General features: G+C 34.9%; 2 protein-coding genes across 3 annotated transcripts; both read left to right on the top strand.

The window, feature by feature from the left end:
• The first annotated feature begins 124 nt into the window (after nucleotides 1-124).
• On the top strand, nucleotides 125-5,418 carry LOC123527076 (uncharacterized). Of its 2 annotated transcripts, none has more exons than XM_045306372.2 (2): nucleotides 125-255; nucleotides 4,497-5,418. In XM_045306372.2, exons 1-2 carry the CDS (start codon nucleotides 219-221, stop codon nucleotides 4,814-4,816), a joined length of 357 nt encoding a protein of 118 aa, XP_045162307.2. In that variant the 5' UTR covers nucleotides 125-218; the 3' UTR covers nucleotides 4,817-5,418. The 2 variants fall into 2 exon arrangements, with proteins under 2 accessions (XP_045162307.2, XP_045162298.2); XM_045306363.2 differs by having other exon boundaries at nucleotides 181-402.
• A 2,545-nt stretch (nucleotides 5,419-7,963) lies between these two features.
• LOC128545833 (uncharacterized) lies at nucleotides 7,964-16,881 on the top strand. The gene is made up of 2 exons (XM_045306348.2): nucleotides 7,964-11,010; nucleotides 16,106-16,881. Exons 1-2 carry the CDS (start codon nucleotides 10,953-10,955, stop codon nucleotides 16,777-16,779), a joined length of 732 nt encoding a protein of 243 aa, XP_045162283.2. The 5' UTR covers nucleotides 7,964-10,952; the 3' UTR covers nucleotides 16,780-16,881.
• Nucleotides 16,882-17,086: the final 205 nt, after the last annotated feature.

Here is a 17,086-nt window from a genome sequence, read left to right as displayed (position 1 = left end):
TCTTAAAAAAAGAAATAAAAATTGTTTGGAAATACTTATTATGATTGAGATAGAAAATAAATTAAATACGCTTGGTAAAAGTTTAATGATGAACAAAATTATACACGTATCAGTTTTGCTCATCATTTTTTAATTAATATACAAACACCCGCTGTCAATAATGGACTCATCCACTTTTCAAGCGTTTTCGTGTGCCAACTTTGATCTGTGTGAAAAGTATGGAAGCAAATGATGCGGAAATGGAGAAATCCCAAAGTAATTTTACGCATCCCATCAATAAAAACAAAAATGATCCATGGACACCATTAGAATCTAAAGATTCTGCTTTTCCAACGATACTCGCTGCTCCTCAAGACCCTCTGAAGAACATTATAAGTTCGGAGTCTTACGTCAAATCATTAGGTACGAAAATTATTGCATTTTCGTACTCGGTCCAGTTCGTAAATTATATTTTCAGTGTATTCTTTACATTGTTACAACGAGATCGAATGTGTTTAATAGTAAATTTTTTCTATGTTTTTGAATTGAACCGATCGTTTAAAGCCACTCGCCCACAGTTTGGATCAAATTATTCAAACGTGTTCATTTCCACCAAGTTTGGCATAGATTGTATAGGAGTGATCGCCCTGATGTCACACATATCAACACCTGTTTATCTGGTGGTGGGCAAAACAAAATATTTTTATATTGTTTGTTTATGGGATCGGAATTTTCAATTTTTAATAACTTCTTCGTTCATTTATGGATTTTAAAAATTCAAAACGTTTTGAAATGCTTACGATTTTCATATTTTCTTATCTGTTTTGCCCACCACCAGATAAACAGGTATTTATGCGTGACGTCACGGCGATCTCTCCAATAGGAGAGATCGTGTTTGTATACAAATCCATTGTATTTTCTTTTTTTAGAACTGATAAGACAGTATTCGGGTGGGCAGACGCCGAACGTCCATGTTTTTGTAAACAGTGATGTTTTTCTAACGCCATAAACTTTCTTAAAACACAATTAATATCAATATTTTTTTGATTAAGGGAAAGGTATGGGCGGCGGTAACCGCCAAAATTAGTAAATATACAATCCATTCATAAACAAGTCAGTCAGTGCAGTGCATTTCAACGCCGTCTAGTCTAAAACTCCATCCCGTCCAATATATTTGCATTCAACGCATTGTATTTTGAAACCATTTAATGCAAAACTTCATTCCATCTATTTAAACATGAAACGATGCATTGAAAAACTTGTTACGATGCACCGTTCTATGAAATCATCCAACAAAACATGATACCATGCAGCTCAATGTGAAGCCGTTTAACACAACTTGAGTACGTGCAGTGTAAAATGAGATGATTTATTACAACTTGATGCCGTCTAATGCATATTGAAACCGCTTTGTGTAATTAAGAGCAGTGTATAAAAACTTGATGCCATGCAAGTCCAATGTGAAGACGTTTAACGCAACATGGGTTCGTGCAGTGTAAAATGAAACGATTCATTAAAGCTTGGCGTCGTCTAATGCATACCGTGTTGTGTGATTTGGAGCGGCGTATCAAAATTTGATGCCATGCAGCCAAATGTGAAGCCGTTTAACGAAACAGGAGTATGTGCATTGTAAAAGGTTAATACGACTATCAGTTCATAAGTGTGACATTTTATAAATATAGATTTTGGATCAGTTTTATATAAAAATATCTTAAAATTTGTCCTAAAACCGACCTTGTGGTAAAATTCTAACATTTAATTTTACACAGCTTAATGTTTGTTTGTTTGTTTTTTCGGGGATGGGTGGGGCAGAATATTTTATGCCGTTTCTAAACAGTATTTCATTCAAGTCCTGGATTTCATACAAGTATTAACTGCCATTTCTAAACAGTATTTCATGTAAGTCCTGGATTTCATACAAGTATTAACTTTATCTCCACAAGTATAAGCTACGCTCGCTTGGTTCACAATTCCCCTTAAGGTCGTATGAAATCCAGGAAACTGACTGTCCATCTTAAATGAAATACTGTTTAAAAATGGCATTAGATCTTCTGCCCCCACCCCCCCCCCCCTCCAACCCCCACCCCATCCCCGAAAAAACACACCATTGCACTGTATTATACAGTGAAGTACATTTCATTTTGACATACTGTCTAAAAACATAAACATGTTAACATTTATTTTATATAATCATGATAATTGATAATTAACTCGGGCGAGTTTTAGTGTTTGTTAATTTTGTCATTATTATTTCTGTTACTGAGTCTGTTTCACGAAGCATACTTCTGACAAAGCTTAAACTAAGAAGAAAGATCATGTTTCTCGAAAGTAAGGTCCCTTTTTAATATTAAGATAAATCACAGGAACTGTGTAAAATTAAATGTTAGAATTTTACCACAAGGTCGGTTTTAGGACAAATTTTAAGATATTTTTATATAAAACTGATCCAGAATCTATATTTATAACAGGTCAAACTTATGAACTGATAGTCGTATTTACCTTTTACAATACACGTACTCGTGTTTCATTAAACGGCTTCACATTTGGCTGCATGGCATCAAATTTTGATACGCCGCTCCAAATCACACAACACGGTATGCATTAGACAGCGTCAAGCTTTAATGAATCCATATGATGATGATTTCATATTACGGTGCATCGTAACAAGTTTTTCAATGCATCGTTCCATGTTTAAATAGATGGAATGAAGTTTTGCATTAAATGGTTTCAAAATACAAATTCATGCGTTGAATGCAAATATATTGGACGGGATGGAGTTTTAGACTAGACGGCGTTGAAATGCACTGCACTGACTGACTTGTTTATGAATGGATTGTATATTTACTCATTTTGGCGGTTACTGCCGCCCATAGAAAGGTTATAAAACAAGCAATCTATTAATTACTTTTAATTATTATTTCGATATAAAATGAATTAATTATGAACGCTTAACTTACAGTGCTTTTCTATCACTCCACTACGCCGCTATTAAAATCAATTAAATGCCATTTAAAACGGTTATTCGTCTTAAAAATATATTTGAATATGATAATTGTAAGTATTTCAAAACTTTTTGAATTTTGAAAATCCATAAATGAGTGAAAAAGTTATTAAAAATCAAAAATTTTGATCCCATACATAAACGATGTAACAACATTATTTTGTTTTGCCCACCACCAGATAAACAGGTGTTAATGCGTGACGTCACTGCGATCTCTCCTGTATTATAATATTATAAATCATATATAACACTGAACAGTGATAAAACGGGTAAAATTAAAAGTAAGACATTGGTAAAAATGCAAGAAGAATGTAATTTTTTGCCACATTCAAAAGCATTGCAATGGTTTACTACTTTCTGCACAATATTTCAGGATATTTATAAGATTATCTTGCAAAAATTTTACATCAATAAGTTTGTACCACTAGTCACTTTCGGAGTACTCGCTTTTTTATTTTTATGAGAAATTATTTTTCACCTAAAATGGTAGGTTCATACTAACCAAGGTTAGTCCCTTTAAGGTAGTTCAGTACGTTTTCTACAATGTAGAATTTGATTAAACTCTGATTTTTCAAAACTTCAGATTATACCTAGAAACTTCAGCAAATAAAAATCGGGTCATGTGCTTGATTTTTTGCTTGACAGATCTGAAAAAATTGGACCTCATGCAATTTTTCATAATGAAAGTCTTTTGGAAAATCATAACTTTCAAAACATTTTCGTGAACAGAAATTTTCCTACACTGTAGATTTTGATGAAACTTCTCTTGTAAATAAACATACTGTTGTAAATAAACATTGACCTATAATATGGTGAAATAAAATGTATAGGCCTGTTTGCTTATTTTTGAGATATTTGACCATGTTTGAAGTGAACCAACTATTTCCCGCTTAATAAATTCTAAGACATTATTTTTAATTATTTAACATGAATTAAGTTTTAAATATCATATTTTGACTTTAGAAATATAGTAACAGTGCCATTTTAATAAATTCACTTACAGGTTGTCAGTAATTCACAAAATTAGTTTCATTTCCTTACTCCGAATCCAGGCTTTAGTCTATGTTTTCCAGATAAATGACGTTACGCCATCACTTCCGGTTTATCAAATGTGCGGAACTACCTTAAATGAAGAATATTCATGGAAAACATAAATTTGAATACTGCATGATATACATACCAGGCAGCACACACTCATTTTGCAGTGAAATAACAGTCTTAGGCTGACTAAATAATTCCTCATCAATGTCAGTTAATACATTTTCACTAAAATTAATACGGGTCTGGAAATTTGTAATCAATATGATTATTGTATAAGAATAAAGTGAATTTTCAATCTGACTGAGAAGCATACTAGATGGTCTGGCTGCTTTGAACACCTATGGATAATATTCTTTATGTTGACATGATGATTACCATTAAATATTATATCAGTTACATGAAATAAAAATTGTAAGCATGTATAATTATAATTTTATTGACAGTTGTGCTCTATTCAATCTCTTTTTTTTTCTAGAGAAAAGACTAAACAAAATAAAAGGAAAGTCAGCCACAGTGAAACCTAAAGACATGATACAAAGTTTACACGAAGCCCGAGATTTGCATTCATCACAGTATATTTCAGACAGTACAACAAACACTTACAGTGAAGACTTTACCTCTGATACTAGTGAGTCAATGATAACATCAATACAGAGAAAATTAAATCCAGAAAGACAAGCTCTGAATACTCAGGAACTTGTGCCTCTTGTTCAAGAAGATGTTTTAGCAAGAACCCTAGCAGAACTAGATGATACAAAAGATGTACAAAAAACATGTAGTGTAGAAAAAACTTGAAAATTGAATAAACAATTAATAGTAACATACTTTTGTTTTAAAGGGTCATGCAATCATAGAAATATGGAGGCCTGACCCTAAATACATATTGTGAATGCCACACAGATATAATTCATAAATAAGACGGAAAAAAATCACAATATTTTGATGCAAGTAAACCTGTCAAGAAAAGTAGAAGGGAAGCGATGTTAATTTTTTTTTTCCATACACCAGTGTTTTACTTTTCAAGTAGGGGATGAGGGAGAGTTAGGGAGAGAAAATTTAATACCGATTTTCTGTTTGTCAGTCTGTCTGTCTGTCTGTCACAAAACTTTATCTGGAACAAGAACCTTGAAAGAAAACAAATCACTTTTTAAAATATTTGTATGGTCTAAATATTCTTCAGGTTAGATTTCGTCAAATAATTACTTGAAGGATTAGTATTTGGCAAAAGTTTCCATCTTTACAATAGTTACTTTTGAATGCTAAATTGTTGAGCCTTCATTTCCAATATTGCTGGTCAAAAAAAATGGGATGAAGCAATGTACACAAAAATCAATGTCTGTGTTATTGAAACTTTATTTATTTGATTTGTTTTCATAAGAATATAATCATATGGAGGATATTTATTTACTTTTGTGTCAGACCAACATGTCTTTTATGAGTGAACACCAACTGCAAAATTTTCATGAGTGGTGTAGCATTGGCTGAGAGTGCTAAGAAGGTGCTTTTCTCAGGTTTGATACCTGGCCAGCCCCATTATGGTGTGTCCAGTCCCATTATGGCAAGGCACTTGATCACAATCACCTCAGACTGTTCATTGTTTCACAAAGTGACAGTAAATAAAATTGACCTATAACTTTAGACACTGAACAAATGTAAGATAATATGGGATTTGTGAAAGATGTTTTGATCCTGAATTTGAGACAAACAAAAGTTCTTTTATTAATTTTAATCTTTTAAGTAATTTTCAGCTCATCTGATTTTTTTAAAGAAATCTAGGAGGTATTGTCATTTCTTGATCATCTGCGTTGGTTAAAATTTTTGTTTAGGTCCACCTTTCTCTATAACTATAAGAGTTACAGCTTTGAAACTTTGCACACTTATTTATCATCATTAAATGACTAAGTAGGCCGAGAACTATAACTATGATTTGCATTTTGTCAGCATTATGGCCCTTTTTGTACTTAGAAAATTTGATTTTCTTGGTTAAAATTTTTTGTTTAGGTCCAACTTTTCTCAAAAATTGTAAGAGCTACAGCTTTGAAACTTTGCACACTTGTTTATCATCATAAGTTGACTATGTAGGCCAAAAACCATAACTCCAACCTGCATTTTGTCAGAATTATTGCCCTTGTTGTACTTATAAAATCTGAGCTAAAACTCTTTCTTAAATATTGTCCAGCACTTGCAGATGAGCGATGGCGCCTGCATACGGTGTTCTTGTTATAAATATTGTTTTTAGCTCACCTGTCACAAAGTGACAAGGTGAGCTTTTGTGATCTTGCAGCGTCCGTCGTCGGTCCGTGCGTCCGTCCGTTGGTGCATGCGTAAACTTTTGCTTGTGACCACTCTAGAGGTCTCATTTTTCATGGGATCTTTATGAAAATTGGTCAGAATGTTCATCTTGATGATATCTAGGTTAAGTTCGAAACTGGGTCACGTGCGGTCCAAAACTAGGTCAGTTGGTCTAAAAATAGAAAAACCTTGTGACCTCTATAGAGGCCATGTTTGTATGGATCTTCATGAAAATTGGTCAGAATGTTCACCTTGATGATATCTAGGTCAAGTTTGAAACTGGGTCACGTGCCATCAAAAACTAGGTCAGTAGGTCAAATAATGAAAAAACCTTGTGACCTCTCTAAAGGCCATATTTTTCATGTATGGAAGTTGGTCTGAATGTTCATCTTGATGATATCTAGGTCAAGTTCGAAACTGGGTCATGTGCCTTCAAAGACTAGGTCAGTAGGTCAAATAATGAAAAAACCTTGTGACCTCTCTAGAGGCCATATTTTTCATGGGATCTGTATGAAAGTTGGTCTGAATGTTCATCTTGATGATATCTAGGTCAAGTTTGAAACTGGGTCAACTGCAGTCAAAAACTAGATCAGTAGGTCTAAAAATAGAAAAACCTTGTGACCTCTCTAGAGGCCATAATTTTGAATGGATCTTCATGAAAATTGATCATTAATTAATCAGTTGGGCTGAATGTTCATCTTGATGATATCTAGGTCAAGTTCGAAACTGGGTCATGTGCCTTCAAAAACTAGGTCAGTAGGTCAAATAATGAAAAAACCTTGTGACCTCGCTAGAGGCCATATTTTTCATGGGATTTGTATGAAAGTTGGTCTGAATGTCCACCTTGATGATATCTAGATCAAGTTCGAAACTGGGTCACGTGCCATCAAAAACTAGGTCAGTAGGTCAAATAATAATAAAACCTTGTGACCTGTCTAGAGGCCATATTTTTCATGAGATCTTCATGAAAATTAGTGAGAATGTTCACCTTGATGATATCTAGGTCAAGTTCAAAACTGGGTCACATACCTTCAAAAACTAGGTCAATAGGTCAGATAATAGAAAAACCTTGTGACCTCTCTAGAGGCCATATTTTTTTTTAAATGGATCTTCATGAAAATTGGTCAGAATTTTTATCTTGATGATATCTAGGTCAGATTCAAAACTGGGTCACATGAGCTCAAAAACTAGGTCACTATGTCAAATAATAGAAAAAACAACGTCTTACTCAAAACTGGGTCATTTGGGAACAGGTGAGCGATTCAGGACCATCATGGTCCTCTTGTTTCATTTATGTCATCTAAAGCCTTAATCAGTTTTGTCAGTGGGAAGAAAAGGCATCTGTTGCTTTGATCGGAGGTAGAAAAGCTTTTCTAGAGTATGAACAGGCCTCTTGCTGTATTCATGTTTTTAGCCCACCATCATCAGATGGTGGGCTATTCAAATCACTCTGCGTCCGTGGTCCGTCATCCTTCCGTCCGTTAACAATTTCTCGTTATCGCATCTCCTCAGAAACTACCAGGGGGATTTTGACCAAACTTTGTCAGAATGATGTATTGGTACCCTAGTTGTGTCCCCCTGAAAATCAGACTGGTTCAACAATTTTAGTAAGTTATGGCCCTTTGTTTATTTCTATAATTTACATAGATTTATATAGGGAAAAACTTTGAAAATCTTCTTGTCCAAAACCACAGAGCCTAGGGCTTTGATATTTGGTATGAAGCATCATCTAGTGGTCCTCTACCAAGATGATTCAAATTATTTCCCTGGGGTCTAATATGGCCCCGCCCCGGGGGTCACATGGTTTATATAGACTTATATAGGGAAAAACTTTGAAAATCTTCCTGTCCAAACCACAAAGCCTAGGGCTTTGATATTTGTAATGTAGCATCATCTAGTGGTTCTCTACCAACTTTGTTAAAATTATCCCCCTAGGGTCAAATATGGCCCCGCCCTGGGGGTCACATGGTTCATGTAGACTTATATAGGGAAAAGCTTTTAAAATCTTCTTGTCAATAACCTACAACATTCAAATTTGGACCACATGTATGGTTTTGAGTGGCAAGATGAACCTTGACATGAGTTGACCTTGATTTTGACCTAGTGACCTACTTTCACATTTCTGTAGCTACAGCCTTCAAATTTAGACCACATGCATAGTTTTGTGCACTGAAAAAAACTTTGACCTTGACATTGACCTAGTGACCTACTTTCACATTTTTGAAGGTGAGGCTTCAAATTTGGACCACATGCATAGTTTCATGTTCCGAAATGAAATTTGACCTTGATTTTGACCCAGTGACCTACTTTCACATTTGTCAAGCTACAGCCTTCAAATTTGGACCACATGCATGGTTTTGTGTACCGAAACAAACTTTGACCTTTACATTGACCTAGTGACCTACTTTCACATTTTTGAAGGTACAGGCTTCAAATTTGGACCACATGCATAGTTCTGTGTTCCGAAATAAAATTTGACCTTGATTTTGACCTAATGACCTACGTTCACATTTCTCAAGCTACAGCCTTCAAATTTGGACCACTTGCATAGTTTTTTTGTACCGAAATGAACTTTGACCTTAAGATTGACTTAGTGACCTACTTTCACATTTCTGTAGCTACAGGCTTCAAATTTAGACCACATGTATAAGATTGTGTACTGAAACAAACTTTGACATTGACATTGACCTAGTGACCTACTTTCACATTTTTGAAGGTACAGGCTTAAATTTGGACCACATGCATAGTTCTGTGTTCCGAAATAAAATTTGACCTTGATTTTGACCTAGTGACCTACTTTCACATTTCATAAGCTACAGCCTTCAAATTTGGACCACTTGCTTAGTTTTGTGTACTGAAATGAACTTTGACCTTAAGATTGACCTAGTGACCTACTTTCACATTTCTGTAGCTACAGGCTTCAAATTTAGACCACATGCATAAGATTGTGTACCGAAACAAACTTTGACCTTGACATTGACCTAGTGACCTACTTTCACATTTTTGAAGGTACAGGCTTCAAATTTGGACCACATGCATAGATTTGTGTTCTGAAGTTAAATTTGACCTTGATTTTGACCTAGTGACCTACTTTCACATTTCTCAAGCTACAGCCTTCAAATCTGGACCACTTGCATAGTTTTGTGTACCAAAATAAACTTTGACCTTAAGATTGACCTAGTGACCTACTTTCAAATTTCTCAAGCTACAGCCTTCAAACTTGATGCACATGCATAGTTTTGTGTACAAAGAACTTTGTACTTGAAATTGATCAAGTGACCTACTTTCACATTTCTCAAGATACAGCATTCGAATTTGGACCACATGCACAGTGTTGTGTACGGAAATGAAATTTGACTTTGAGCTAGTCAATAAGTCTTGAAATTTGGAACACTCAAAAATGACACATTGGTGGCACCAAGATCACTCTGTGATCTCTTGTTACTATAAATAAATAACACAGAGAGAAAATCTGTTGTAGTTTTGAATATCCTTTTTTCATCAATATGACACAAGGTCCATAACTCTGGAACCAATTTTCCATGAATTATGCCCCCTTTTTACTTAGAATTTCAGGTTTAAGTTTTGGTGCACTTTCACTCTACCTCTGTTATTTCTAAATGGATTTTATTCAAACTAAAAATAGTTGTTCCACATCATCACTCGCATCATATGACACAAGTGCCATAACTCTTGCACCAATATTTCATGAATTGTTCCCCTTTTTTACTTAGAATTTCATGTTAAAGTTTTGGTGCAGTTTCACTCTATCTCAGTTATTACTAAATGGATTTGATTCAAACTTAAAATAGTTGTTACACATCATCACCCACATCATATGACATCATTGAACCAATATTTCATGAATTATGGCCCCTTTTTGCTAAGAATTATACTTATTTAATGTTTTGATAATTTTATCTTTATCTCTCTTATTACTTTATTCTTTTGAAACAAACATAAGCTATTGTCCAATACCTTCATCCACATTGAAGTTATTAAACACTGCAGTGACTGCTCCAGCTTCCTCAGATGTGCCCATTTTCACTATCCAACATCGAAATAGTCGAGCAGTCCAGTCATAAACATACGCAGTAATTAATAGTAGTACCCATCTTCCTATGCTTGACCAATGCTATAAATTCAATATTTGCATGTTATAGCTAGGCCTGGATAAAATTATCCTTAATGTTTAAGGAAATTTTACCATCAGCCGTATCAAAGAAAGGGTAGTTATTTATCTTGGACATTACTGAAGACGGAAATGAAAATGAATAAATTACTGCGTACAAATGACAAGAGTTAATATACATTTGCCTGCATTACACTAAGATAAATTAAACGGTTGTAAACAATATATACAGTCATATATGTCATTTGTGATTGTCTGTCTGGGAGATAATTATCTCTAATTTGTACTGTCAGTAAGAAATTAATTAAGAACTTTGGTGCACATGTAAAAATGACTGATGCTGTCAATCAGTGTCACCCTACATGGGGAGGCCTTTATATAAGTTAATAGTACAGTGTGTAGGATATATCTGGGACTTTTTCGCCAGTGGAAGAATATATCTTTTTTATTTAATCTTGTGGAAAATAAAGCATTTAAACATATGTGAATTCGATTTATCCAGCGAAGATGAAGATTTTTACATCAACAGCAATTTTTGGAGTTATTTATACATTCCTTTTGGAAGGTAAAGGATGCTATATTTAAGAAATAATTTATAGCAAAAGAGTGCTTTAACACTATTTATGCACGATGAGTGGTTATACGTCGGGTGTAATAATTTCACGGGGAAGCCCGAGTGAAATTATTTGAACGACGTATTACCACCCGGGTGTATAAATTGTGTTAAAGCACGCTTGTGCTATAAATTATTTTGATTCTAATATGCCCTTAATCTCAAACACTAGATAAAATATAGAAGCGCTCTTTCTTGGTCGCAACAAAAACGTTGAAGTCATCGCACGTTAACATGATGTCATTCGAGTGTAAGAGTGTTTTAACAGAGACAAGCATATTAGAATCACTAAATATTATCAGGAGAGATTTTTGTTGTGATTTTTAATAGACCATTTGTATTACAACCTATTGTTCTTATATATATCTTTACAAATGTATATTCATGCATATATAGTTAAAATAGTTAAATTCAGTACATTTGATGATAAATTCGAAGTATTAGGGTACAATGAGAGAGCTTTCTGAAATCACTTACCTTGCTAAATTTCTATAATGAACTTGTCCATCTTTCAATTTGGACTGTACCATTGACTGTTAAAAGGGGTGCTTACCAATATGATACTGACTGAATGGCGAGCAGTGCGGATCATGATCAGACTGCACAGATGTGCAGGTAGATCATGATCTACACTGGTCGCAAAGTCAAAATCAATTGTGTCCAGCATGATTAGGGTTAAATATAGGAACAGATCTTTTAGCAGACCTATAGATAAATTTGTTTTTGTGTATACAGGTGTGCATAATTAATTTTGTACATATCTGCATTTATTGCAAAATGTCTTTGCCACCATCCTGATACATTAGTCTAAATAATGAGACCTCAGTTAGACCAATTTTACATTCTAATATTTTACGTTGTCGGAGGGGGATATCGACCAGTCAAAAAAATATAACGATATTCAACTCTTGAGTACAATTATTTAGACTACCTGATTCATTTGCTCTGAAAACAAAGAAAATGGTTGAAAATAATGTATTGCAGTCTTAAAAAAGCATTTTAAAAGATTACCAAATAAAGTACATTTACGTAATGTAACATTCAAATGGATTGTTTTAGTTAACTGCCATTCATTTAAAAATTGCCAAAGTGTAAATATTTCAGGTATTCATCAGATTACTTCTATGCAATCTCTGCAAAGATTACATTTCATTATGGCACCCTCTAAATTTCTACAGATTTTACAGTAGACAAACATGCACTCTTGCCTGAAATAGGGTCTGTAAGATCAACTGCTAATTTACTTTTATAACAACAACTGCTAATTTACTTTTTACATTTTTATAAACCTAAGAAGCAGTCATGGAGGTAGCAGATAATGCTTAATGAAATTTTATTTGCTAAAATCTTCAAAGATTTGTTTCATATTAAATAAATAATTGTACCAGTACATTTTTAGAAGGGCTTGAAATCTCTAAAGAGGTAAAACAAAACTGATCATATTTTTTTTTCCACAAAGAAGGCACTAAAAGGAATTAAACATTGACCCCATTATCAATTTTTAAACAAGTTTTATTGCAATTTATACATTGTAACCGAGGGAACTTTGCCACAGAGTTTTGTTATATATCTTCAAATACATTTTATGCCCGTATATATGTGAAGTGTGGGTTATATACTCCCACCTTACCTCCCACAACCCATTTAAAAAAAATAAATTCAAGCAAATCATATTTATAAAATCTGTTGCCAGCTTCTCGCAATTAAGACTTAGTGCAATATGAATTGTAGTAAAGTTTATTTGTCCGACCTGTAAGTCATTATTTTGCATTCGTATCTTATTATATAATAAGTCATATTTTCGTACCTTATATAATCAGCCATGTTTTTGTACATTGTACATTAATCAGTGCATGGTTAAATACTGAAGCATCTGAACGATGAACTGTGGTAAATTAGACAATAAATCACAAGAAGGCCTTGATTGTTTTCATTCTTACATGCTCGTTGAAATATTTTAATAAAATCATGCTGTAGAAGTAAAGAACCGGATGTCACTGGGCAATTTGACATCATAATTGACGTAAAAATGCTTTCTACCGGTCTGCACATCAACTGTTGTTTATCGCAGAATATATAGATCTTGATCTTTTTCTTTATTACTTACAATCGAATCGAGCCATGTTAGAATGTTACATAGATCACACAGGGTAAGAAATTAAAAAGACCGAAAATGTGTAGTTATAGATATATATACTTTCTAAATAGAACAAAAATACAAATTAACAGATAAAACACTGACATAGCCTAAAGGGCAATATCACAGGAGCTCTATGGCTCTACGGCTGGACATATAGCTGCCATGTTGACTGCCTGATAGTTATCCTATTTAAAATTATCATATTATATAGTCAGTAGATTACCAAACTCGTATAATTTTGGGGTATGGTGACTTTAGATATGATGAATTTCAGATAACAGAAAATTCTGTCAAATCACGTGTGGGTAGTCAACAACACCTGCGGTCAGTATTGTTCAAATAAAAAAAAATAGGACTGACATTTTGAATATCGCCTTGATTAGATCATAGACTAAGTTATAAGCATCTATTTTCTTGGGAGTTATTAAACACTTCACTATTAAAACATATTTCCAACAGTAACAACAACAAAAATCGAAAGACAGTGTTTCTGGACAAATTTTCGTATTCTGTCAGCAAATATTCAAACTTCTCTAGTATAAAAGCATGGAATTATTTAAAAAGTAAGACAAACACAGCACGCATGTGACAAACAAGTTAGGCAAAATATGGACTGGTATGAAAAATTTAACTGATTTCCAAGTCCTAAAGGGCCATAATTCAGCCAAAATAGTTGACAGAGTTATATACGTTTTTCTACAGATGGAGATCATGACGATAAACAAGTGTTCAAAATTGTTTCAAAACCACATATCAAATAGTTTTGACAAAACGTCGACTTGTACGAAAGTCCAAAAAGGGCCAAAATTCAGCCAAAATACTTGACAGAGTTGTGTACTCTTGCCTACAGGTAGAGACTAAAATAATAAACAAGTGTTCAAAGTTTCAAAGCCATATATCCAATGGTTTTTACAAAACGTGGCCTTGTACGAAATCTTAACCAATTTCCAAGTCCAAAAAGGTGCCATAATTCAGCCAAAATACTTGACCAAGTTATATACTGTTGCGAACAAGTAGAGACTGTTGGTTCGCGGAGTCGTGAGTGCGATCCTCGGGCAGGGCGTATGTTCTCCGTGACTATTTGATAAACGACATTGTGTCTGAAATCATTAGTCCTCCACCTCTGATTCATGTGGGGATCGAAGTTGGCAGTTACTTGCGGAGAACAGGTTTGTACTGGTACAGAATCCAGGAACACTAGTTAGGTTAACTGCCCGCCGTTACATGACTGAAATACCGTTGAAAAACGGCGTTAAACCCAAAACAAACACACAAACGAAAACCCAAAACAAACACACAAACGAGAGACTGTTATAATTAACAAGTATTCCTAGTTTTGAAGTAAATATCTTTGATGGTTTACAAGATATTACCATTTTATAAACACTTTAACCGGCGCCGGGGATGAGTAGTATAGCTCTCCATATTCTTCGAAAACTATTTTGACCTCAGTCTCACCTGGTGGTTATTCCCGTGCAGTGACATGTACACTTACCATGGTGTTGTAATCATGACTGTTTGACGGGTTATATCTCTATTATTAGTTGATTAATTGTTACATGGACTCTTAATTTCCAAAAGTACAACTGACCTACTCGCTATGTCGTTGCCCTCGGTAAACTGAAGGCAAAATATTTGACATTCCGTATAAAAAAGTCTACCGATAAAGATAAAATATGTTTTCACTTCTAGCATAATATGTTCTCCGCATCGCTTTGCCGTCACGACTTTAGTTTGTCAAAAGTCTTTCGATAAAGATAAACGTCAAAAGTCCTGACATAATCTTGCATGCCCATGTTAAGTAGCATCGTCTGTTGTAGTTTATCTGACTGAATGATCGCCGTTCTCGGGGGTATCTTTGCGTCGGGATGGCCTGCCCATGCCATTTTTTTGTATCGTATACTTGGAGGAAAAGCGCTCGATTTCCTACGATTTAGACAATATATGCATAATGGCAGGTGAGGAGGAGATAGTGTCCTTTGAACACACATCTAGTTTTATCAAAAGCTATCAGTTAACAATGAAATTACAAACAAAAATGATGTTACGTGAAACTAGCAACGTTGTGTAAGATACCGAAATGTCACTTGGGCAAGTCACTATGTACACGTGCAAATGAATAAAGTTTTTTAACGCGGGAGAGCGTTTTATTGCACTAAGCACTTGTTTGATCCAGATAATATTCGGACAATTCTCTTCCATAAGATCGATTAAAGACTGTTTCATAATTTAAAGTATAAAACGTACTTCATTTCGCCGGTTGTATCCATTTACAACGGTTGCCCAACGGCTCAAAACGATATTTCAAAAAGAGCAACGCCAACGTAACATACGCCGTCCGTGATCAGGCTCAATGTGTGTGTCCACGTGCTAAATGTCACCCAAAGGAGTCCATGTTGAACTGAATCTGTACATCTACATAACCTACCTTCATGCCAAAAGTCAATTCAACGTCTGTTATGCATGGCTTTAAAAATATGGAAAAGGTACAGGGGCCGAGCCAGAAAGTCCGTTAAATAAAAGTTTGACCAGTCAAATGACCACACCATTTTGACAGCATAAATGAAACATTTGTGAATTATTTTAACTGTACAGATCATCGTGTCCGTTTCCCAACAAACACTGGTGTATTGGAATAATATGGGCAATCCGATATCTGGTCCGACATTCAGTCGACATCAAGATTTAATCGCTCTCTTTCGGCAACAATATCGGACCGATATTGTCAACTTTGCAAAATTTATATCAGACTAATAGTAAAAAACTAAAAAATGGGTTCTTTCCCCGCTATCATAACCTTGAAAAGTCGCCATATGACCCAAGTTGTGCCGGTGTGACCCAGAACAAACAAGCAAACAAAACAAGTTTAACCACGTGCTTTTCTAATTAAACTTTCTATTATTTCAGTGGAATGCCAACTCGAAATTGATGCGTTGTTGGAAGCACAACAAACATTGAATGGTGGAGGCGGAGGAAGGGGCTCTGGAATCGGCCGGGTGATAGCGCACGGGATCCGAAGCTCGTTCGTTAACACTGCTTTAAATGGCGCTGTCAAGTTCATAGTGGGCGAGACGGCGACTCCTAGTCCGGAAATGGTGAATTATGGCATGGCGATGAGATCTGAGCCGCGGAACCAGGCAGAAAGAGACGTTTACGTGGAAATGATGAAAAGAGTTGCGCGGCGCACACCGGAAGTTGTGCGAAAGTATACGAAGACGGAAACACACAAGAACGGAACTAAAAGTCATACGGTGGATTTTATTGCCCTGGACGCAGACATAATTAGGAAGTCAATATTATACGCAAACATGCGCGCTGCTCGGCGTCAACAACGGGAAAGAGAGCGTCAGCAACAAGCACAACATCAGTTAGAAATAAACATACTTCATAATTTACGGGACATGCGTATGGGTGCTCTTTATGGGGCTGGTATTGGAACAACACCACTATTTTTTGATAATTTTGGAACGGCTACACCTTCTGTAGATATTAATTTACTGGGAAGCTTTGGGCAACAGACAACGCCTTCGCCAGCTCTTAGTGCCAACTCTGTTGGCGGAAATTATCAAACAGCGGGATAGCAATTTATTTCAGTAAAATAACCATTAACAATCTTTTTCGTAATATGCTAACGACATATCTGAGGTAGCATTATTAGGTTATTTAACATTGTTCTGTACAATACGGTGATATATTTGGACGGGTACCCAGCTGAGAAAACCATATTGGACGAGCGGCTAGGCGAGTTCAATATGGTTTTCTCAGCTGGGTACGAGTTCAAATATATCTCGTATTGTACAGTACAATGTTAAATAACCTTTTTATTCTATATCTGTTTTATCTTACTATAATAATAGTTTAAATTAAAAATGTTTCACTGAATATTGT

The sequence above is a fragment of the Mercenaria mercenaria genome, chromosome 1 (genome assembly GCF_021730395.1).
Source record: "Mercenaria mercenaria strain notata chromosome 1, MADL_Memer_1, whole genome shotgun sequence".
NCBI lineage: Eukaryota > Metazoa > Mollusca > Bivalvia > Venerida > Veneridae > Mercenaria > Mercenaria mercenaria.
Note: the sequence above shows the minus strand (reverse complement) of the source record. Positions and strands in the feature narration are given on the sequence as shown.

What these genes read in the sequence shown, in the direction of transcription:
- LOC123527076 (XM_045306363.2), top strand. Translation starts at nt 219, where the DNA reads ATGGAAGCAAATGATGCGGAAATGGAGAAATCCCAAAGTAATTTTACG. An exon ending in GTCTTACGTCAAATCATTAG is followed by an intron (nt 403 to 4,496) that starts GTACGAAAATTA and finishes TTTTTTTTCTAG; the next exon opens with AGAAAAGACTAAACAAAATA.
- LOC128545833 (XM_045306348.2), top strand. Translation starts at nt 10,953, where the DNA reads ATGAAGATTTTTACATCAACAGCAATTTTTGGAGTTATTTATACATTC. An exon ending in TTATACATTCCTTTTGGAAG is followed by an intron (nt 11,011 to 16,105) that starts GTAAAGGATGCT and finishes CTATTATTTCAG; the next exon opens with TGGAATGCCAACTCGAAATT.